This window comes from Abrus precatorius, unplaced genomic scaffold, assembly GCF_003935025.1.
Source record: "Abrus precatorius isolate BTA unplaced genomic scaffold, Abrus_2018 Scaffold4, whole genome shotgun sequence".
Classification (NCBI taxonomy): domain Eukaryota; kingdom Viridiplantae; phylum Streptophyta; class Magnoliopsida; order Fabales; family Fabaceae; genus Abrus; species Abrus precatorius.
This window is the reverse complement of record NW_020874384.1, coordinates 18,266,649-18,290,026: the sequence shown is the minus strand read 5'-3', so window position 1 is coordinate 18,290,026 and position 23,378 is coordinate 18,266,649. Positions and strand designations below refer to the sequence as shown.

The 23,378-nt window shown below is 31.0% G+C and overlaps 4 protein-coding genes across 5 annotated transcripts; 2 read left to right on the top strand and 2 right to left on the bottom strand.

Moving 5' to 3' along the window:
- Positions 1-770: 770 nt before the first annotated feature.
- On the top strand, positions 771-1,918 carry LOC113866251 (transcription factor RAX3-like). The gene is made up of 3 exons (XM_027501130.1): positions 771-906; positions 1,202-1,331; positions 1,516-1,918. The coding sequence occupies exons 1-3, from the start codon at positions 771-773 to the stop codon at positions 1,916-1,918; spliced, it is 669 nt and encodes a 222-aa protein (XP_027356931.1).
- A 2,930-nt stretch (positions 1,919-4,848) lies between these two features.
- Positions 4,849-10,385, top strand: LOC113864955 (protein EARLY FLOWERING 3-like). Of its 2 annotated transcripts, none has more exons than XM_027499224.1 (4): positions 4,849-5,930; positions 6,177-7,027; positions 8,750-8,801; positions 8,928-10,385. In XM_027499224.1, the coding sequence occupies exons 1-4, from the start codon at positions 5,715-5,717 to the stop codon at positions 9,954-9,956; spliced, it is 2,148 nt and encodes a 715-aa protein (XP_027355025.1). In that variant the 5' UTR covers positions 4,849-5,714; the 3' UTR covers positions 9,957-10,385. The 2 variants fall into 2 exon arrangements, with proteins under 2 accessions (XP_027355025.1, XP_027355026.1); XM_027499225.1 differs by having other exon boundaries at positions 5,039-5,930; positions 6,312-7,027; positions 8,928-10,339.
- Positions 10,386-11,593: 1,208 nt separating this feature from the next.
- LOC113865940 lies at positions 11,594-15,406 on the bottom strand. The gene is made up of 7 exons (XM_027500768.1): positions 15,248-15,406; positions 14,234-14,320; positions 12,982-13,251; positions 12,691-12,852; positions 12,479-12,532; positions 12,198-12,341; positions 11,594-11,980 (listed from the first exon to the last, which is right to left on the bottom strand). Exons 1-7 carry the CDS (start codon positions 15,404-15,406, stop codon positions 11,594-11,596), a joined length of 1,263 nt encoding a protein of 420 aa, XP_027356569.1.
- A 2,110-nt stretch (positions 15,407-17,516) lies between these two features.
- LOC113865947 lies at positions 17,517-20,609 on the bottom strand. The gene is made up of 7 exons (XM_027500775.1): positions 20,451-20,609; positions 19,208-19,294; positions 18,859-19,134; positions 18,592-18,753; positions 18,397-18,450; positions 18,171-18,317; positions 17,517-17,900 (listed from the first exon to the last, which is right to left on the bottom strand). Exons 1-7 carry the CDS (start codon positions 20,607-20,609, stop codon positions 17,517-17,519), a joined length of 1,269 nt encoding a protein of 422 aa, XP_027356576.1.
- Positions 20,610-23,378: the final 2,769 nt, after the last annotated feature.

Here is a 23,378-nt window from a genome sequence, read left to right as displayed (position 1 = left end):
AGATGTACTCCATGTTTTTAGAGAATTGAATCCTTTTGCTAATGCTTTAGCCAAATAAGGTTGCTTTAAATCTTTAAACTTTCGGGCTTTTTTTTGGTTTATAATGATTGGGTATGGCACCAAATGCTCTATATATGCCTACTTGAAGGTTAAAAAAAAAATGGTGTCTAAAAGTAGAAAATGGGTGAGAAATCCCCCATCCCATTTTAATGTTTATGTTACAGCGCTCAATAAAAAGTATATATATATAATCACAATAGAGAGATAATTGGTTTTGCTATAAAATAACATAGAATATAGTTATGTTACTTTTGGTTCTTTTTATAATAAATAAAAGACTAAATTATTAGGATCAAGAAAAATAATTAATTTAATTATTTTTTATAAATATAAATTTTATTTTAAAAATATCTATAATATTAAATGGTGTAGTTAGTAATTTATATATTTAATGATATTACTAAAAAAAATAAAAAAATTTAACAATATTTGTTTAAAAAATTACTCTATTTTCTTTCTTATAAAAACACTAGAAGTAGTATTATTTAATTTTTTATAATATTTTAAAAATAAAAAATGTGAAAAATTTTCATGATCGAGAATTTTGAGATGGATTATCATTATTGTTATAAACAATAGAATGATACAAAAATAAGAAGTCAATATCTTGGAAGTTACTGTAGCGATTCCACCAACTTTATAAAACCTTCATCGGACGCTCGAAGGTTATTGTCCTGTGTTTAGCTCAGCACAAGTCCCTAGCGCGTGCCATGGGAAGAGCTCCTTGTTGTGACAAAGCAAATGTTAAGAGAGGGCCTTGGTCTCCTGAAGAAGACGCTACCCTCAAAGGGTATGTAGAGATTCATGGCACCGGGGGGAATTGGATTGCATTGCCCAAAAAAGCTGGTATGATTATATATTTTCCCCCACGGATACCCATTTTCATGAATAAGTATTTTTATTTTTAATACTCTATAGGAGCTCAGATAAACACGACTATTCATTTAGTTTATTCAACTTTGAGAGGGACACATGCTTGAGGAAGGAATACTTTTTCTTCTTGTTCGTCATACACACATATGCGTTTCACTGTTATGATATAATGTTGTGAAATCAGTAAATCATTATCTATATGCTTTAATTTTGCCCCTTTTGTTTCGTTAGGAAAAAACTTCAGGTCCTCATGTATATTATATTGCAGGCCTTAGGCGGTGTGGTAAAAGCTGCCGTCTTCGGTGGCTAAATTACCTTAGGCCAGACATCAAACATGGAGGCTTCACTGAAGAGGAAGACCACATCATTTGCACCCTCTACAGTCAAATGGGAAGCAGGTAAATATATATATATATATATATATATATATATATTTTGTAGTTATTCTAATTCAAAACTTTATTACTTTAATTTTCGGATAAGCTATTGATTGTTAATTGTTATACTTATAGGTGCACACCTTTTGCGTTTTGGTTAAACTAAATATGGAATTTTCATCGTGAAATTTGTGTTGTTCTCCAGATGGTCTACCATAGCCTCTCAGCTTCCTGGCAGAACAGACAACAATATCAAAAACTATTGGAACACGAAACTAAAGAAGAAGCTAATGGCTGGAAAAGTTAGCTTCAAAACGATAGCTGACGATGACACTCAAACTCAAAATGAAGAGACTCAAATTTCATATTTTCATGCTTCACAAAATCAAAGCTCTACCATAGTCTCAGAAACTGGTGCTGAATGGAGTAATAATTCCATGGTGTCATTGTCTCAAGGTGGTTCAAGCATGTCAGATTTGTCTTCCTTTGCAGTGGACAACGTTAACGATTGTGTGGCAGAACATGAAGGTCATAAAGCAATGGATTTGTTGTTGGATTTTGACTATGGATTTCCTTATAATATTGTTGAGGCCTTTTTACTATCATGAGATACGTGAATCTGCGCCAAGTAGCTATCCTTAGTTAATTGGTTGATTATAGCCGCGCAAGTGTTGAGCCAAATGGACAGAATAAAAAATGTTATAAGTTAAGGGATTCTAGAAGTGCCAAGAGAAGAATTAGTTCACATTTTTCCCATTTGATCCTGTATAATTCAGTACTTCTGTATTGTTCAAATTCAGATAGGAATATATAGCACAAGGTCATCGTTTGTTTTAAGCAAATAGGAGAGATTTATATTTTCAACAAATGCTGTATATATATATATATATATATATATATATATATATATATATATATACAAAAAATAAAATAAAATAAGATTATTTCATACTATCCTATATTCATTTTTTTGGGTTCTCTTTCTTTTATTTTTCTCTTTTTTATAATATCGTTAATTATATCTTTATTTATTTTTATTTATATCGTCTACCTGTTTAGTGTGTTTGAATTTACGTAAAATTTGTATGAATGGACGTCTAATTTTTAAAATAAAGACGCATGAGTGCTTGATTTATGTTGAAATATTTATTAATTTACGTTTAATTTAAAGTTATTAATAACTTATTTCTAAATATGCACTACATCTACATAGCAGTTAAAAATCATTTTTGATGCGAGACAAACATGTTATATGCACTTACTTTATACTAAAAAAGTGGAGACCAACGTACAATTTCCCATGTCTGCGTCTTTGCTAAGGTTCGTGCATGAAGGGGAATGTGGTTGTGGGGCCTTGGAGACTTGGGTTACTTTGATTTTTTCTGGGATGTGGAAATGGTGACAAGACAAAAGCATGTCTGCCATTTTTTAGTTTGATCAGAGCTCACGAAAGTTGCCTGGCGGTGTGGCCAAGTCAAATCCTCTGAATTCAATGTCGGATCCCTCTGATTCATTCTTTTACCATTAAAGATTCTCTATCTTTCTTTTATCCCTCACTCTCGTGATTTATTTTTATCAGTCACAGTAAACGGTGATTAGCCTTAGAACTCTGAAATTAGACTTTTTGTTTGCATTTGCGCTATAAAAGGTGGGCTGAGGTGGGGATTTGTGCCATTATCATCTTACTTATTAACCTAATATTTGGTCCGAATTTTTATACGAAATTTTGACGAATTGAAAATTGAAAAAAGGGTTGACTATCCAATGCTTCAAAATTAGCAAATGTAGATTTTATTCATATTTAATTTCAACAATAGTACTGTAGATATTATTATTTTTTACGGTGGACCGAAGCAAGAAAAAGAAGCAGTCTTGGAATTGGGTTCTTGGAACAAAATGAGGCACTGGCTCTTTTTTTATTTTTGTTCAAAAAGGAGGCTCTCTCTCTAATCAACATCTGCTCAATGTGAAGTACCGGTCCATTAGAGATGGGCCAGACCATGTAAAAAAACTTTGGGCCATTTGGACTGATTGCTATTCGGATACTCTTATGCTAATTGCTTACTACATTTGCATTTTTTACTTAGATCTCCCTTATATCTCTAGTGTTTTTGAAAAGGAGAGTAAACTTTACGTTTTAGTAAACGTAAAGTACGTATTAAATAAGAACTTGATATATATGCATATAGTTCTTACTTCTTAACTTTGGCCTAGAGTCAATGCAAACTGGTTCTTGAAATATTAAAGAAAACTATGTTTAGGCAATGAAGAAGTTTAGATTTGGAATATCGATAATAACATTTAACGGGCAGTTAAGCACTGGAATAGTTTCAGACTGACCCTTCAATATTATTTCAAAATTTTTAATATTTGAAAATAAATATATCACCTAGCCCCTTTAGTTAGTATGTGCTTTTAATTCTTTGACTTCATAAGAGTTTTTTTTTTTCCTTTTTTGCATGTTTTGTGCATTTGATTACTTATTTTTGTCAGTAATATTTTTTTTAAAAAAAAACTAAATAAATTTTTTAAACTAACCTATTACCGTGTCCGATGTTAATTGTTCTCATTAGTAGAGAAGTTTGTTTCACATATTTAATTTAGATTTTAAAATTTGAAGGAAAGAGAACAATGTCTGATTTACATGAATAGTGACTTGAAATTATTCAGTATGAGTGTTTATAAACATTTACATGAAATGTGTTTTTCAAACTGAAAATAAGTATGGGTTTTTTGGGTGCGCATATTGGGCACTTCTGCCATCTTTTGCTTCTGTTGGGTACAGAACAGATAACATATCAGTGACCATTGCGGATTTCATCGAATCTGCTTTATTTGGTGTATTTGGTGCTTTTCGCACCCTGTCATTTTAAGATCCCCCATGGACCCACTCAGAATTACGTGCAACAATCACAGCCCAACACATGGACTTACAAAATGCTCCAATCATTTTTTTTTTTACAGAAAATTCCGTATACATATACTTTACTAAATAAATAATTACTCAACTAAAGTTAAATTGAATTGAGTGAGTCTTCTGTTCTACTTCTATGTATTTAAAGACACATATTTTAATTTTAATAAAAAATATTTTTTAATATCTTAATACACATATAAAAAATGCGTTATTACATTAACTTTTCGTTTGTCGCCAATGATTCAACGTTGCGCACTATCATCAGGCCTGTTCTACTTGGTTTAGGAGAGCATTCCACTAACACAGAATTTTTGGATGCACAGCCAAACTTCTTTTTTCTCCTGATTTGGCCCACAGGAATTTATAAACATATAATGAAACAATTCACATATTGTTTAAAAATAATATTTATAATGTTACATGTGTATATCAAACATTGTAGAAAAGAATGGGCATGAACCATAACCGGAAAAAAGATTAGGCAATAAGAAACGAAAAGAATATTGATTAGATGTGAGATTGCTGCTAAAGGGAAAATAATTCCCTAATTTGGAGGAGGTGAGTTGTTGGATGATCTTTCATACTATAAAGAATGAAGAGTAGAAAAAGAAAAAGAAAAGTAGAAAAGTGTCATATTATAAAGTAAGTAGCCAAAAAACACAATGAAGTTATCCAGAAGGAAAAGGAAAGAGTAGATTAGGACAAGAAAATCCAATTAAAAAATTGAGGGCAGGAAGGAGCTTCTAGTTCTATCCAAAGGGCCCCACAAAGTATGCACTTTTTCGGGGTTCTCTTCTGTAAAATGATGATCCTTACTTCCATTCCCTTCTTCTCTTCTCTGAGGAATCCCTAAACACAACTCTGTCTCTCACATCACCTTATCTCTTCTTACAGCTTTTTCTCTCTCTCTTCTTGAATTTGTTCCCTCTCCCTTGTCCCCTCCCAACATCACCCCTTTTGGCTCCGAATTTCTCGGGTTTTCTACCATTTTCCTCTGTGTTTTCTCACATCAAGTACTATTGCTCTGACCCGCTCCTCTTCACTACTGTCCCTATATTTTCTATTACGAAATCCACTGTACTCACCATCACAACCTCTATTTTGATTTGGAAACTACGATATCTCTGTGAATTTTATTTACATACTATTCTTTCCCTTTCTCTGGGTTTGGATTTTGGCAACTGCTCTTAGTTATTGTAACTGTAAGCTATATTGAGCGTGTATTTTAGGTAGCCAATTGAGGACAGTTGAGATTTGGATCACATGGAGAGAGTGGGTAAATTCGACAGTTGTAATTGAAGTTCGGTATTTGCATAGCCAATCGTTTGCTTGGGGGTTTCACGAGATTTGATTTTGTTGTGTTGGTGGGATTGATTTGGGGGTGTGGATTAGATTAGGGGATTATGTTATGCCTTGGTTGCGGGTTTGCAATCTAACATAAGAGAAAAAGAAAGGGGGTGTTTTGTGATATTATTCGGAAGAATAGCATGAAGAGAGGGAAGGATGATGAGAAGGTGATGGGGCCAATGTTCCCTAGACTCCATGTGAATGATACGGAGAAGGGAGGCCCAAGAGCACCACCTAGGAATAAGATGGCCCTCTATGAGCACTTTAGTATTCCCTCTCAAAGGTTCAATTCTGGTGTTCTGCCACTCAACCCAAATACTTCTAGTAGTACAGCACCACCAGCATCTTCAAGCCAGGTAATTTTTAGATCCTGTGACTGTGGCTTTGCTTATAATCCTAATTCTTATTGCTATGATTTTTGTTTGGTTTCTTTCAGTATAAGAACAGTTTAATTTGGCAATTAGTGATTCTATTTGTTTTTTATGTTCTGACTAATAGTTGGTCGTATTCTGATATTGTGTAACTGTGTGCATGTGCAACTGTAAGAGATAGTTGTTTTTGTCTTTTTGAAAGTCTGGATTAAGTGGTTAACATATTTGCAGGGTACTGTCCCTGAGAGAAATTATGTCTTTCCTCTTCATTTACCCCAACAAAAACCTATTCGTCGATCTGAAAAATGTATTTCTCGCCAATTGGAAGGGGGGAATTTGAATGCTTCGTTGGTACAACTTGAACAGAGAAAGAAGGTAGATGAAGATGACTTTAGGGTTCCTGTATTCATTCATTCGAGGAATGGTCAATCTAATGATAAAAGTGTTGAGAGTTTTGATGGGAAAGAACTCCCTCCAACAGGCTCTAGGTTTTTTGGTTGTTCAGTAGCAGGGCAAAGTGATTCTGAAAGGGATCCAAAGCAATTTAGCTCCTTGCATGTCAACGTGAGAAAAGATGTGAGGAGTGAAACTGATGGTCTTCCACAAGCAAGTACAAGTAAGGAGCAACCATTAATACCCATCAGAAACATATCAACTGGAGAAAATATTGACACCTCGGTAAGGCAAGCGAAGGTAACTCCAAATCAAGAATTTCAAGATTGTCGTGTATCAAAACTTAACAGATTACGTCAAAATGATACTTGCTTACGGCGGGACAGTGGAGTGGGGATCCAACCCAATGACATTGGATATGGTGGTTGTCTTGTTGAGTCTACTAGGGAGACAGATAAGGGAAATGCACCTACAGTGAACCAAACCAGTCCAGCTGAGGCAATCAATGACACTGAGCGTCATGATACCAGGAATGACAGTCCAACAGGGAGGGTAAATTTAAACAAAAGTGATAGTGTTTCCAAGATCTCCAGGGTAGAAAATTTGTCAATCATGAAAATTTCTCCAGATGATGTCGTTGGAATAATAGGTCAAAAACATTTCTGGAAAGCTAGAAGAGCAATTGCCAAGTAAGTCATGTTACATGTCAATAACATCGGTATTTCCTATAGTGGTCTTAAATGCGAAGTATTATCTTGTGAAATCTTTTTCTGATGTATAAATTGTGAACTTGTTTAATTTCTCGGACCTGACAGTATCTTCATTGTTGAGTTTTGCAAATATTATAATTTTGTCATGAAAAATCCTTAATTTGTTTTCATGGACAACCCTAAATATTTAGAATACACAAAGGTACTATCTGTGGTAGATGCTTGATATGTCCACTGATTTGATTGTCCTTAGTATGTTGGAATGATGGGATATCCTCTTACCTTCTTTCTTATTTTTACCTCCATGTTTGATTAGCTAGAATATGTAAAGACAAGAAATGTAGGACCAGAAAACTTGAATTTCAGGAAACTGCTCCTTACTGATGTCTGTTTTTTCCCTATGTTTGTTATTAGATGTAAAGCATATTTCTTGCATCCTTAATTATACATACTAGGCAGATGGGCTAGATACTTTCATTTCAATTAAGGAGTTGTACATGTGGCATTGAAGAAAGAAAAATTGATAGTCCTGGGGTCCCTTCGAAATTGGTTTTTTTTTTTGGTTTGTACATTCAAAGTCCTTGACATTGTTTTAATGGTGGGTACTGGTTACAACAGGGTGGTGAGCAGTCTTAATATTATATTATGTTGGAGGGGACCCTTGTGACAGCATATCATCTCATGATTCACTGTCTTCTAGCAACTGGATTTTGGATATATTCCTGTCTTGGTTTCCTCTTACTTGGTTCTCCATGTCAGCACCGGGGCAAGTTTCTTTACACTGCACTGATGGACTTGAACTAAGAAGGGAACCAAGTAATGCAGGATGACCCTGGATCTGGATGTATGGTAGGAACACTTGGAGAGTATATGATGTGTCCTCAATGGATGTTATGATGATAAGGGGATTTTGTCCCCCACCTTTTCTCCAACTTATCTAGTGTCTTTGTTTTCTGCTTAAGACATTTTGGGTTGGGATTTTCTTTTATAATACACAGTTAGTTAGTTGAGGTGTTCTGATTCCTGCCATCTTTAGCTCCACCAGATTTCTTATCATATAGATATTCTTGTTTGATTTTGATATATATGTGCTTGCTCCCAGCTCAAGACCCCAGAAAGAAGAATACAGTTTTACAAATTTTTCTGGAGTGGTTGAATTACTGTGAATGCAGAATATTAATGTCCCCAAAATTGGTTGTATGCCCCAATGTTCCCTGGTGTCTGGTCTTTATTCTGAAGAAGGACAATGAAATTGTGCAAATATTTCTCTTGAATTATATATATTTTCTGCAATCAGTTAATTTAATTGGTCTTATATACAAGTTTTTTACTATTTTAAACCACACGAGAAAGTCTTATGACCAAAGATTAGGCATGTTATCTTTATGATGCAGGTGTGGTTATCAGATTTATGTCTTGTTAATTTACATTCAATCCTCCTGAAAGAATCATGTTTGGATTTCTATGAAGATATAATATATATCAATTGTAGACTGGAAGATATTCATTGTCACCAGTTACCTGCTGATTGGAGATACTTTGATGTTGTTAGTTAGTGTTTTATACATATCAGTGCTTCCAAAATGATCATATATTGTTCCAAATGCTTCATTTTCCGTTTTATTTTGATTATACATCTCAAGGCCTCATTGGATAAGTATTGTGCAATTTTCTTGATCCAACTCTTGTTCCTCTCTACAGTCAACAGAGAGTGTTTGCTGTTCAAGTTTTTGAGTTGCATAGACTGATAAAGGTAAACTATCTGTGACACTGTTCAGCAGCTTGTGCTAGTCCAAATTGGAAAGCATGTTAGCTTTTCTTGCACACACACACACACACATTGTCTGTTCGTACAGAGTAATTCCTTTTATTTAAGCAGGTCCAACAGCTGATTGCTGGATCACCAGATATTTTGCTTGAAGATGGTGCTTTCCTGGGAAAGTCTCCCCCAAAGGGAGCTACTCCCAAAAAACTCACACTGGAATATGTTGTAAAACCTCAGCAACAAAATATTAAGCACAAAGATGATTCTGAAAAGCTAAATCATAAAATGGAATGTTCTGCAGAGAATGCAGTTGGTAAAACATCTCTTTCATCAGTGAAAAATGGTAGCCACCTTTCAAATTACACCCGCTTTCCTGGAAATGCACCCCAGGCAAATGTTGGTGCTGCTGATAGTGGAATGGGTCCCTGGTGTTTCCATCAGTCACCTGGGCATCAGTGGTTAATTCCCGTTATGACTCCTTCTGAAGGGCTCGTCTACAAGCCATATCCTGGGCCCGGATTCACAGGAACAGTTTGTGGAGGATGTGGGCCTTTTGGGCCTACTCCTCTTGGTGGTACTTTTATGAATCCTGCGTATGGAGTCCCAGCTTCTCATCAAGGAATTGGGGCTCCACCAGACACTCCTCCCGGCAGTCATGCTTACTTCCCTCCATATGGCATGCCAGCTATGAATGCAGCAATGTCAGAATCTGCTGTTGAACAGGTGAACCAGTTCTCTGCACTAGGTTCGCAGGGGCAAAATGGTCATTTACCTGGAGGGGAAGCCAATCTTAATACAAATAATCAAAGCTCATGTAATTTACCACTTCAGAGAAATGGAGCAGTATCACATGTTATGAAACATAAGACATCTAAGGAGTTTGAGTTACAGGGGAGTACAGCTAGCAGTCCCAGTGAAATGGCGCAAGGTACCAACACAGGGCAAAGTGCTGAAGAAAGAGATGTACTTCCCCTTTTCCCTATGGTTCCAGCTGAACCAGAGTCTGCTCCCCAGTCTCTTGAAACCGGACAGCAAACTCGGGTAATCAAAGTTGTACCACATAACCGAAGATCTGCTACTGCATCAGCAGCTAGAATTTTTCAATCAATTCAAGAAGAGAGAAAACAGTATGACTCAATCTAATGATGTTTGTTGACAAGGATCGTTCCAGTAGGTAACTGCTAGTTCCTTACTTCCTGGGAGTATGGCTTCATGTAACTGCCTGTTGTATTTTATACTTTTTGGTTTTGGTTTTGACCTTGTTACAGCACATTGGTATGTAGCTACATATGGCATATCAAAACTGGTCGAAATGTAATGTTAATTGTATGTTGTCTTCACAATTACTTGTTTCTTATTGATTTATGACAGAGTGGGTGCTCTGCTCCCTCTGTGCTCGGGAGGAGGTTTTTGACCACTATGTATAATGTATTGTATTACTTGCTGGAAGACAACACTAGTGATTGTAATACATGTTAGATGTTATTCTAATTGATAATTTGTTGTAATTGATCAGCCACCGGATATATCACTCCTCTCAACTTGCATATGATAAATATTTTAACATTTTCTTTACGTGGGGACGCATGCACGCCATTCCAAAAATTATTTGACCTTTCCTTCTGTTTCTTGAAATACGTAATTGCGTCTCTTTAATCACACGTTGATTCTACTCCAGTAGAAGCATGGGATTCGGGATTTAAAGACCGGAGCAGCTCACTCGAGGAGAAATCTCCCAGTACTCTCAACCATAATGTTATTTCGTTCATTTTAAACTAATCATTCACAGCAACGCAAAACTCTCTAGATGGTTTATTTGGCTGAACCATACTCTCTTTTATGAGATCCATAACCCACTGCACCTTTTTTCTTCAATTTTAAAAAATTATATTCACTTTGTTTAAGAGATTAATATGTTATACTTTAATTTTATTTTAAGTCATATAAATCTTTAATGTCATCAACAGTTAGCTTTAAATTTGTACTGTCCATTTTGAGATTTTAAAAATAAAAAGATAATTTTGGATAACATCCTTAAACTAATAATAAGGGTGTTTGATGGTTTTATCTTGTACAAGGTTTTAAGCTGTGATGTGTTTAAAAATTTGTTACGTGACACTAAGTTGCAAAGAGAGGAAAACTGACATCCAAAGGCTTGTTCATAGTTTTTCACGTTGATGTGAGGTTTATTTATATTAAAATGGATTAAAGTGTAGGACATTTTATCTCTCGGAGAAAAGAGTGAATTTTATTAGGAAAAAGAGGAAAAACAATTTATTTGAAATGCTTTTAGATGGACTTATAATTTACTCTTTTTATTTATTAATTTATATTTCCTTTTGTATAGACCATATATTTTGAACCTTCTCGTCCCCACCAAAAAATATAGACCATTTATTTTTCCAAGTCATTTGTATAGTTAAAGCATATATAATCAATTGGCTCACTTTCAAGTGGCCTTGGTGCCTAGTGGCTGTCAATATCTGTTGAATTCAACATAGAATATGATGCCGCATTGGAGTAACTTAAGATATCGGAACAATCTATGCACCCACAAACATTCAAAATTTGTGGGTTGCCATGACATTTTTCAAAGGACATCTCAGATGAAATTTCAGGTCTCACAGCTGTTACTTGGGCTTTAGACGTTTGGCTCCAAAGAAGAGAAATTAATTATGGGAAACAGTCGAGTCCATTACATTTATGCATTTTTATTATATGTCAATCGCATTTAGACGAAACAACCACATAAATACAAAATTTACAATAGAATTGGAAAGTCAAGGACAATAGGGTGGTCTTCGTCCGGGCCCTCCAAAATAAAATGTAGGCTCCACTCCATATTTAACATCATTGAGGGAGCTGTAACAGTAGGGTTCTTCAGCCACTGCATTCACATTTTCAGGATACTTAAGAGAAAGTGAATAATCCTTAATTCTCACATTGCGCATGTAGCTTGCGTGCCCATATCGTCCATTTGCGAAATCTCCACTACCCATCCCTGTTGCTGTGTGAGGTTTTTCCTTTTTTATCTTTGCACTTGATACTTGTCCACCCCATTCAACCAATGTGGCACTGTGCCTTAAAGACCCCAATATTTCCGCAGGCCAATAACCAACAGGCACGTTGTTCTTTATTTTAAGATACCAATTTCCTGCATCTGCATCCTATAAAAACAAATAACTACGTTAGTTGACATAACCATACGGGGAATCAAATCAAACGTTTGACGTATAAATGTAAAGTTGTGTAAGATAGGTCATACATACACACACACCTAAAAATTTGTATTGTTTTCCTTACTAGTTACGTAATGTTTTTATTAATGTTTAAGGCAATTCAATATCACATGAACATAAAAAAGCATGTAATTGTAATCATTACCAGGAACAACCCAACGTTGAGATCATACTGTGGACCAAAGTCGGACGACAGAGGACCTATGGTAGCCCCAAGCGCTACCTGGCCTGTTTGCACAAACCCAGCGCAAGTAAGATCAAAGCAACCCGTTGACTTGTATGAATCCCTCTGAAACACAAAATCAAGAAACCAAAATCCAATGCTTGATTTCCCCCCTTGGAATTTGAGGTTACACAAAAGCAACTAAGATTTAAGAATATCAACAAACAAAATAATCACTTATCTTTCAATATTTAACTACTTACAGTCCAGTAGGCGAAAAACCGGGTAGCTCTGTCACGATATAACTTTGGATTCACCTACATCATACATAATAATCATTAAAAATCACGTTTGAAATATACTGAAAATCACAATCAATGTATACTTGATCATGCACCAATCATATAACAAAATTAAATTATTTTATATGGTTAATTGGGAATTGGATGTAGCAAGTGTTGTGACATGAACCAACCATCCACCCCGATTCGACGCTTTCAAAATCAGGACCGTTGCCGGCCTTAAGCCATATTTGAGCAGTGGTGAATTCGTCTGTCATTTCAACCTTTGGATTCCAAATGTTGATGTCTGCTTGTGCACCAATGTAGTTGTACCCCAATGTCACTAGATACGATGACTGCATCACCATATCAGACACCATTGGTTCTATTATTACATATTAAATTAGCTAAGCAAAATAAAATATTACCATTCACGCGTCCATTTAATTCTTTACATTAAATGTATAAATTAATAATATTAATACCGAGCGATTTTCTGGAATAAATGCACTTCCGGCGTTGAGGTCTGAGAAATTAAGGTTGAAGCCAATTGTTGAATTCTTAAAAACTGCAGGGGGTTTCTGCCCGAAGCGGTCAAGAGAAGCAGCTCTGAGTAAGTCTTCCTTTAGAATTCTTCGAATGGGGACAGTTCCTTTCCGACAACTTCCACTCTTCTGCCATGTCTGAAATATCATTGAATCCGATCCATCATTGCTGCTCGAATTTCGGGATTCCAGCAGAAAATCGGGCATCATCTGCGCAGTTCATAAACCACCATCATTCATACTGTTTTTCCTTTTTGCCGTAATAAAAAGTATTACTCTTGAGTTTCAGAAATTTATCGTTATTCTGGACGATGTCCATGTGTCTAACGACAAAAGTAAATTAAATGGTATTAAACTTGATGTTATTTATAATAGTGTCAACACTTTCAAAATAAAAAATAATGATTTTAAGAATAAAATGGTGAAAGGTTTAAAAGTAAGTTAATTTATAATTTTAATTGGGTAATTTATATATAGAGTTTAATGTGTTTGGAGTGTCAGGATTTTCTTTATCAGCTTTTGGAATATTAAGATGAAGTCAATTTATTAGGGTGATGATATGATTAGTGTGGGATTAATTTGTAATTTATCAGTTAAAATAAAGCGTGGGGTCTTTTAGAGCATAAAGTTAATTTTCTAAATTATTCAACTTTTTACTAAAAACTCATTTGCTAAAAAAATAAATATTTTTTCTCTAAAAATTAATAATTTTAAAATTATTTAAAATTTATATTTTAAAATTAAAATTTTTATTTTTTATAATTTTTTAAAAAAATTATCACTTAAAAATTAATATTTAAAAAATTAAAATTTCAAGCGTAGAAGAGTACGAAAAAGTAAAATAAAGAAAAAACTCTCTAAATTATGAAAACTCAAAAAAAAAATTAGTGTTAGAAAGGTATTAAAGAGTTTATAAAAATTCTTAAAACCTTTTACTTTTAATTAAATAACTTACAAATAAAGATTAACTTTTCTTAATTTCTTTTTTTTCTTCTCCTTCATTTTTAAATTCATATCTAAATATAGCTTAAATATCCATGAGATGAGAGTTAAATAGGTGGAGGGAAGAGATAGATAAAAAAAGAAAAAGAAAGAAATATAATAATATGATGCAAAAAATAGAAAGTAAATGTAAGAAAAAAAGGTGTATAAATAATAATAGTTGCACCCTAAAAATGATAGCACAACATACCTTGATAGTGTGGTTTCTTAAGGCAGGATGGTCAAAAGCAGGTTGCTTGTAGATATCCACGCAATCAATAATATCCCCATCTTCACTCTGAAAAAAAAAAAACTCAAAACAATAATATATGCAAAACGATAATTTAAAACATTTATAATTATTTTTAAAATTTTAAAATTATATATTCCATATATTTTTATATAATTTTTAAAAATTAATAGATACCTTCAATAAATATACAAAAGTATCTAATTAATGTATAAAATGCTCATAAATATTTTTTTAGAAATGAATTATTTATTTCTGATTCTAAGTCTTATTTATCCAATTAATAATACTAATTAAAGAATTAATTTTCTAACTAATTTAAATTATTTTTAAGCATTAGCAGTTACCCACGATCAATCAATAAATCATATAAATTCTACACACTAGTTATTATTTTTTTATAGTTCATTATTTATTCACATTTAGATTTTAAGCAATTTTTTTTATATTTTTCATTTTTAAAAGTTGTTTATTTAAGTATTATTTAATAAATGAAGCCCTCAAAATATATTTTGGTGAATCAAAATTTTCAAATACTGACAAACACAATGTTAAAAACGAATTTTAATTTTAATTTTGTTGTAGGTTATTCTATTTACTTGATATTTATTTTTTGTATTTTAATTTTAATTGTTAAAAATGAATTTAATATTTTTCTTGCATTAAATACTTTTTTTTAATTAGTTTTTATTTTGAAAATTTTCCATGACAATGATTATGAAGATGTAACTAACTTGTTGGTTTTGAAAATTAAGAAAACTGTTTTCAAAACGGAATTTGAAAATAATACTAATTAAGTAATTAGGGTTGAGGTAGGAGAAGAAAGAAAGCTTATTTGTAACGTGTTATTAGTCAATAAGTTCTCTTTCACATTTTTTTTTTAAGATTTGGAATATAACCCTCTTTTCAATAATGGTCACATATTCATTCTTTGTTGATTTTTGAGTATGGGAAGAGGGACATGAAATTGCAAACCTTAATGGTTTTGACAGCAGGCTTGTTGAGGAGCCTCAGTTTGGCTTCGATTTCTTTTTCTAAAGACGATGATGTTTTTGCTTCAACGTTGAAGGGTAGTCTGATACACAAAGCAAACAAGACCCAAAGCAGCAACATTGCAACCTTTCTTTTCCCCATCGAACTTTGACACCTCTCTCCATTTGTCCCTCAATAAATAAGGATAAATTCATGCATATAACTTATCAAAATTAAGGAGCGTCATTTACTTATGTATTTATTATAAAGTTTGTCCGTTTGCATTTTTAATTTTTTTCAAGGTTACACCTATTTATATATTTGGTTATTTCATTAACCAGTTTGACTTGTAATACGAATTATATAATCATATTTTTACAATATGACTACATAACAAATAATTATAAAAAACATATTTAGGTTAAATTAAATAATAGTTTTTACTCTATTTATAATAATAAATTTTGCATATTATTCTGCACCATTTTAATAAAATTTGATGTCGGTGAAGTCGTGCTGTTAATTGTTTTGTCGCCGTCTGGAATCAAAGTGTATGCATAAAAATCAAGTAACATTTAATATACAGTAATCAATTTTCAAATATATAATAAACTTTTATTTTATATTTTTCCTTTGAATTGTATTATTTTCCTTGAATTTTTTATATTATTTTATATTTTTCTTTATTAAATTACTTATTTTGAATCGATTATTCCCCCTAAATTACATGTATCCTTTTACTAAAATTAATTTTGTTCAAATAAAGTAAAATTTAATTTAAATGCTAAAAAATTTCGAAATATTTAACCCATCTGCATTAATCTCTTTTATAACGAGCTTGTTCTTGAGTGACCCATGTTTGCTAAAATTAGGCAAATTCCAAACCAACTTTATGCACATGTACATGTTTTAAAACTTTAATAACCACATGGATAGTTAGAAATCTCTGTGTATTTTGTTGCTATTAACCAGCTACAATTCTCAACAAATAATTTAGTAAGGAGATAATTATGGATTAAATTGATTTAGATTAAAAAAAATATCTCTTATCAGTGAGAATGATATTTATATGATAACAAAGATGATAATAATAATAATAATAATAATAATAATAATAATAATAATAATAATATGAGACAGATAATACAAGCGAATACCAAAACAAATGGAGTAGTTATAGAGTACACGGGATGAACATTTTTAAGATATTGGCTAAGAATCAGAAAGAGCTCAAGCTAAATATTTTATAATTTTATTCAATAGTGATGAATAATTTATACTTTAAATGTCAAAACTAAAATTAATTAGCTTAATTTATAGTCCTTTAAAATTTTGTTGAGTTAGTTATATTTTACTATTTTTAAAATTGTACAAATTTAATTATTTTTAATTAATTTACTTCTATTTGAAATCATTAATTTTTTATTCAAAATTTTGAGGGTGTGTAGTGAAAATAGAACATAATATATTTTAAAAGTTAAAAAGTAATAAAATTAACTTAAAGAACAATTGATGTAATTTAAAAGATTTTACAAGACACAATACTAAGGTTTTAAGAGAAAATAAAATCTTTTAAATTTTGGATAAAATTGTATATGTTGGTTGGTTAATTTTGAATAGTAAATAATTCAATTTGCAAAATTTTTTAGAACAAAATTAGAATTTAAGAATTTTAGGTAGGAAAAAAAGATGAGAGAATTTTTTTTTACAATTTTAAAAATAAAGGAACTTAATTAGCTGAAAAAAAATATTAAAATTACATATATTTCAAACTAAGAGAATAAAAAAGTGAAATTAAGCCCAAGTAATTTTAACATTCAATTTAAACTCTATACACAATTCTTGACTTAAAACAAACGCCAAAAATAAATAAATAAATAAAGTATATACTCTTTAAAAATAGAGGAAGAGCAATGCAATTAAAATATTTCTGTATTTAATTCAGTTAATCAGGCTGTTTGTGCAATTATAGCATTTAAAATTGACTCATATGGTGTTTGTATTCAATTGGTTTTTAATTTTATACCTAGTTTCTGTCAATTATAACATATGCATTGATTGCATTCACAAGCATTATCCCTTTGAAAAGAAAACTCCATGTGTGATATGGGTAAGGCTTGGCCATTTAGTTCCAATAAGAGAAAGTGGTGGGGAACAGTTTAGTCCAAAATGCAGACTCAGACATTTATGCTTTTCTTTAACAGTTTGTGGATTTGCATTTCAGCATCCAACAAAACGAAACACATTACAGTTCATATTTTACAATGAAAGTTCAAGGACAATAGGGAGGCCTTCGTCCTGGCCCTCCAAAATAAAATGTAGGCTCCACTCCATATTTAACATCATTGAGGGAGTTGTAGCAATAGGGTTCATCAGCCATTGCACTCACAAATTCAGGGTACTTAAGAGAAAGCGAATAATCCTTTATCCTCACATTGTTCATGTAGCATGCTTCCCCCATTAGACCATTTGCGAAATCACCACTTCCCATCCCAGTTCCCGTGTGAGGGGTTTCCTTCTTTAACTTTGTACTAAATACTTGTCCACCCCATTCAACCAATATGGCACTGTGTTTTAAATTGCCCAATATTTCCGCGGGCCAATAACCTATCGGCATGTCCTTGTTTACTCTAAGCCACCAATTCCCTGCATCATCCTAACAAAAACAAAAATATATATATACATGAGTTGACCATATATATGTGAAGTTATATGTAAGGTATGTTAAATATATATATATATATATATATATATATATATATATATATATATATCATCTTGGAAAATTTTCCGTTCGCAAATGTACAGTGCCCACCAAAAGAGTGTGTGGTTTTCCTTGAAACAAATAAAATGTTTTATTAGCGTTCAAGACAAATCAATCAATAAATAGGATTTTCTATATAAATAATATACAAGTTATTATTACCCAGAACATTCCAACATTTAAGTCAAACTGTCTGCCAAATTTGGAGGAGATAGCTGTTATGGCAGTACCAAGCGTTAAGACTCGTTGTACTTGCACAAACCCTGGGCAAGTAAGATCAAAGCATCCTATTGACTCGTATGAATCCCTCTGCACACAAAATCAAGAAACCAAACCCTCAGAATCCGAGGTTACAAAATGCAACTAAGATGTAGTACTCAGTACTTACAGTCCAGTAGGCAAACAATCGAGTGGCCATGTCACCGTATAACTTGGGATTCACCTGAACCATAATAGATATATACCATTTTTCATACGTTTGTATATTTATAGTATCTGGTACTACGTAGAATTAAGAAGCTAGCTATTGGTGCATATGGTTAACTTGGAATTGGAAGTAGCAAGTCTTGTGACGTGAACTAACCGTCCAGCCTGCTTCAACGCTTTCAAATACAGGACCATTGTTGGCCTTGAGCCAAATTTGAGCAGTGGTGAAATCATCTGGCAGGTCCACCTTTGGAGTCCAAGTGTTAATATCTGCTTCTGCACCTATATAATTGTATCCCATTGTCACAAGATATGCTGCCTGCATGATTAATTACATCACCATATTATTATTGCAACGTGTTAGTTTTACAGATGAAACTTGAAAGCATAATGATATAAAATTAATATCAATTGTGATATGTACCGATCGATTTTCAGGAATAAATTTATTGGTGGCATTGAAGTTGGGGAAATTAAGGTTGTAGCTATTTGTTGAATTCTTAAATACTGCTGGGGGTTTCCGTCCGAAGCGGTCGAGAGAAGCAGCTCTAAGTAAGTCCTCCTTTAGAATTCTGCGAATAGGGACAGTTCCTTTTGGACAACTTCCACTCTTCTGCCATGTCTGAAGTATAAATGTCTTTGACTGGGAACCATTTTTTGAGCTTGAATTTTGGGATTCTCTAAAAAAATCTGGTATCATCTGCGCAATTCACTCAGTTTAAGAAGTATAAAGACAGATTAAAAATATATCCAATAATAATTAAACAATGTACCTTGATAGTATGATTTTTTAAGGCAGGATGATCAAATGCAGGTTGTTTGTAAATATCAACGCAGTCAATAATATCTCCATCTTCACTCTGCAGAAAAATAGTATTGTAAATTGGGTATCCAAATATAATAGCTTAATGTCTAAACTTTAAATATTATTTACATTTAAGATATCAAATATGCGCTTTTATTAATTAAGAAAGGTTCACAGAATTTATATAAGGCATGTAATATAACTACACTTATATATTAAGCAATGGTAATATTTGCTTTAGAAAAATTTTTTATACCAAAAAAAATAATATTTATACAGGATTCCTTTGAATAATGCAGTTTTGCTATCTTCATCCTTTATGACTAAGTCTATATAATTCATAATGGTGAGATTTTATTAAAAAAATATTTAATATTTTTTGTATATTTAATATAAAAAATATTTTTAATAAAAAATATTACTTTTAAATAAGTTAACAAAACTACCCTCTTTGACTTTTATAAATGACCTTGTAAAAAATAAAACTTTATAAGTTAACAAAACTACACTTATTAATTGTTGTATTTTCTAAATAAAACATTCATATTTATAACATAGATGTTGATATATATTTTTTATAATTTTTTAAAAATTTATAATTTAATGAGATTAGCACTTTAAAGAAAATTAAACTTAAAATTATATCTATGAAAAAATAATTTAGTATAATTTAAATTGATTGTACAGTAGTCAAATATTGAAGTTGTGACAGAAATGTTTATTAAGTATTTTTTTTATTTAGAAAATAAAATAAATGTTATTTTCAGTCATCAAATGTAAAAATAACAATGGGAAAAAAAAAAATAACGTTTGACGATAAGCTATACACCAAGAGTATCAACTCTGGTTTAATAAAATTAGATATTTATAGATAGTTTAACATTCAAATTGAATAAACTCTAATACTAGATTAAATTTAAATTTAACTTATTTTGAAAAATATTATTCTAATTTTTGTAAAGAGTATTATTCTGCTTTTATTTTTAATTAATACAATATATCTTAACAATTTTTTACAATATAAAACTCATTTTGGAATTAGAATTATTATTCTGTTTTAAAATACATTTCTTAATAAAAATATATCAAATAATTTTCAATTATTGACTTTTTTGAATTTAATGTTTCAATAAAATGTTAAGAAAATATGCTAAAAGGGAATGTAAAATTTCTATAATAATAATTGAGAAAGGGATAACGAGATTGCAAACCTTAATAGTTTTCAACGCAGGCTTGTTGAGGAGCTTTAATTTGGCCTCGATTTCAATTTCTGAAGGTGGTTCTTTTTTTGCTTTGGCTCTGAAATCTGGTCTCATACTCAGTACAAAGAAGAGCCAAAGCAGCAACGTTCCAACCGTACTTCTCCCCATCCCACTCTTATTATCTTTCTATATCCGACCACCAACATATATACAAATATTTAAATTCAATTCTCAGTCTATTTGTTTATTGTTATGTCATTAATAAATTTGACTATGACATCAATTATATAATAATAGTTTGTCACGAGAGTATTTAATGTAACAATAAATATAATTAAATATATTAATGGTATAAAAATAAATTATATTATCATTAATTTTAAAATGTCATATTAGTGAGAGTTATTCGATTATTTACTTCTATAATAATTGTTTTCAAATATATATATTTACATTTATTTTAATTAGCTGACGATATAAAAATTATACACTGATATTAATAATGACACTGTAAATTAAACTATATCAATAAAGAATTAAAATTTCTTTGTTCTTTAGATCAATTTTTGCATGTTATTATACACCAATTTAGGAAAGTTTTATATCTTTGTCTACAATCAAAGTATGTTAAAAAATAACGTAAATAATATATATTATGTAACAATTGTTATTAAACTGTGCAGAGAATTCTGTTATGCTCTCAGCTGCACAAGTTTTCCATATATACTATAAATTAAAAAAAAAATATCAACAAAATCTATATCATTAATAATGTCATATAAGTCAACGTATACAAATATTTTTAAATATTTTTTGGGGACATCATTTTCTTAATGATATTGGAAATATGCATTAATTGTTCATATTTTGATAATAAATATTTGAAATATTATTAAGATAACTGTTATTGAATATGTGCTTATTAATTAATTAATTAATTAATTAAAATTTTGATATAAAAAACATTAATTTTATTTGTATATAATTATTTATTAAATGTTTGACAATCAATAAATGTTGCCAATTGCACCTGGACTGACCATTATATTCAAGAATTGATAGGAAAAATCCACATAATTTTGATAGAATAAAAAATTAGTCAAAAACTAATAATTTTTTTGTATAAATTGGTGTTGTTGAATTTGAACTGATATAAAAAATATACTGTATTTTTTTTTGTTTTTTTTTAAATTTAATTCTAATTTTAAAAAACCAATATTTAATTGTTTATTATTTATCTTTAAAGTTATATAATACTAACTAATTATTTAATATATAACTAATTCTAATTCTATTTAAATTTAACTATAACTAAATTATTAAAAGAGTTTGGTTAACTTCAATCTTTAGAACTGAATTTAAGTATTTATAAATAAAAAAAATTTATGAAAAAAAATCATAATTTTTATATTAAAGTTATAAAAATATAATAATTTTTTTAAAAAAATTATTTTTATTATTATTCTTAACTCTAAGGATTGAGATTAATAAAAATTTTATTAAAATCATAAATAAAATTTTTACTAATTTAATGATCAGGTCCAGTTTTAAACTCATTACTAAAAAGGTATCCTAATAACTATCAGAACCTTTGTCCATTATTAATGACATGAATTTGAAAGTTCAATGAAATTCAAGTCAAATAGTTGCATTTATATACATAATTATGCCTCGATACACCTGCTCGGTCAATAGTATATAATTATATATTTTAATATTATTAAATAACTTATTCATTGACTTCAAATGAAAAACTTTATTTTGTTTTTCACCTTTAAATTGGGAATGTGTAAATTGTTATGATAAATTAAAGGAAACAAGCATAAAAATTTTAAACATAATTTCAATCGTGAACATCAAACTCATCTAAAAGAATTACATTTGTCCACTTATACGTGTATGCCTTCATTTTTCAAATAAATTTTTTTAATGCATGAATAACATGATATTTATAGGATTACCATAAACGATAAATTATTTAGGCATTATTTCAGACATTTATATAAACATTTGTATCTTATGAATACTTTAAATTTTAGAGGTCCAGATCGTATGCAGTTCTGGCAAAAACTGCAAATTGTAGTTTTAGATTTGTTTAAGCAAAATTTGTTATAAAGTAATTTTAGCTTAAGTTAAAATAAATTCGCTTAAGCTATTTTTGCTTAAGCCAAAAAAATTTACTCAAATGAATTTAGAAAGAGTAATAAAAAAATCAGAAGAAACAGAAAGAAAGAGAGACTAAGAGGGAGATCAGAGATGGGGATAAAAGCACAAGGGAGAGGAAGAGTGGGAGAAGACTAATAGAGAGAAGGAAAAAGGAAAAAAGGTTAGATGAAGAAAGAAGAGGAGGGGGATGAGTGGGGGTGAAGGGGAAGGGAGGGGAGGAGAGCTAGACGAGGAAAGAGGAAGAAGGAGACTGAGTGGGCAGAAAAAATAAGAGATGGGGAAAGGGAAGAAAGAAAGGGTCTGAGTGAGAGGGAGGGAGAAAGAGAGTGATTTGATTGGAAAGAGAGGAGAAGAGAAGGAACCAAAATAACATAGAGAAGGAAGCATATTTTTCTTTGTGCGTGTTTTTGTTTAAGCGAAAATACACAAGAAGAGAAAATGTTACAGTGTATTTTTTAAATTCACTTAAGCGAATTTTTCTGGCTTAAACAAATTTGTTTTAACTTAAGCCAAAATCACTTTTTACCAAAATTTCGCTTAAGCAAATCCAAAATGGCAGGCTATTCGTATCCAAATTTCAGATATCTTTTTATAAGTTTTTATAGTTTTGTTGATAAAATTATTATTAAATATTTTTATATCTTTCAAAAATATTTAATTATGGAGATTAAATAAGAAAATAAACAGTCAATGAGTAAAATAAAAAGTACAAGAACATGCTTGTTTTATTTCTTTAAAATAATAAAAAAAGATATACTTATTTTTTGTTTT

What these genes read in the sequence shown, in the direction of transcription:
- LOC113866251 (XM_027501130.1), top strand. Translation starts at nt 771, where the DNA reads ATGGGAAGAGCTCCTTGTTGTGACAAAGCAAATGTTAAGAGAGGGCCT. An exon ending in TGCATTGCCCAAAAAAGCTG is followed by an intron (nt 907 to 1,201) that starts GTATGATTATAT and finishes ATTATATTGCAG; the next exon opens with GCCTTAGGCGGTGTGGTAAA. An exon ending in TACAGTCAAATGGGAAGCAG is followed by an intron (nt 1,332 to 1,515) that starts GTAAATATATAT and finishes GTTGTTCTCCAG; the next exon opens with ATGGTCTACCATAGCCTCTC.
- LOC113864955 (XM_027499224.1), top strand. Translation starts at nt 5,715, where the DNA reads ATGAAGAGAGGGAAGGATGATGAGAAGGTGATGGGGCCAATGTTCCCT. An exon ending in GCTAGAAGAGCAATTGCCAA is followed by an intron (nt 7,028 to 8,749) that starts GTAAGTCATGTT and finishes TCCTCTCTACAG; the next exon opens with TCAACAGAGAGTGTTTGCTG. An exon ending in AGTTGCATAGACTGATAAAG is followed by an intron (nt 8,802 to 8,927) that starts GTAAACTATCTG and finishes TTATTTAAGCAG; the next exon opens with GTCCAACAGCTGATTGCTGG.
- LOC113865940 (XM_027500768.1), bottom strand. Translation starts at nt 15,406, where the DNA reads ATGGGGAAAAGAAAGGTTGCAATGTTGCTGCTTTGGGTCTTGTTTGCT. An exon ending in CTGCTGTCAAAACCATTAAG is followed by an intron (nt 14,321 to 15,247) that starts GTTTGCAATTTC and finishes TTTTTTTTTCAG; the next exon opens with AGTGAAGATGGGGATATTAT. An exon ending in TAAGAAACCACACTATCAAG is followed by an intron (nt 13,252 to 14,233) that starts GTATGTTGTGCT and finishes TGAACTGCGCAG; the next exon opens with ATGATGCCCGATTTTCTGCT.
- LOC113865947 (XM_027500775.1), bottom strand. Translation starts at nt 20,609, where the DNA reads ATGGGGAGAAGTACGGTTGGAACGTTGCTGCTTTGGCTCTTCTTTGTA. An exon ending in CTGCGTTGAAAACTATTAAG is followed by an intron (nt 19,295 to 20,450) that starts GTTTGCAATCTC and finishes ATTTTTCTGCAG; the next exon opens with AGTGAAGATGGAGATATTAT. An exon ending in TAAAAAATCATACTATCAAG is followed by an intron (nt 19,135 to 19,207) that starts GTACATTGTTTA and finishes TGAATTGCGCAG; the next exon opens with ATGATACCAGATTTTTTTAG.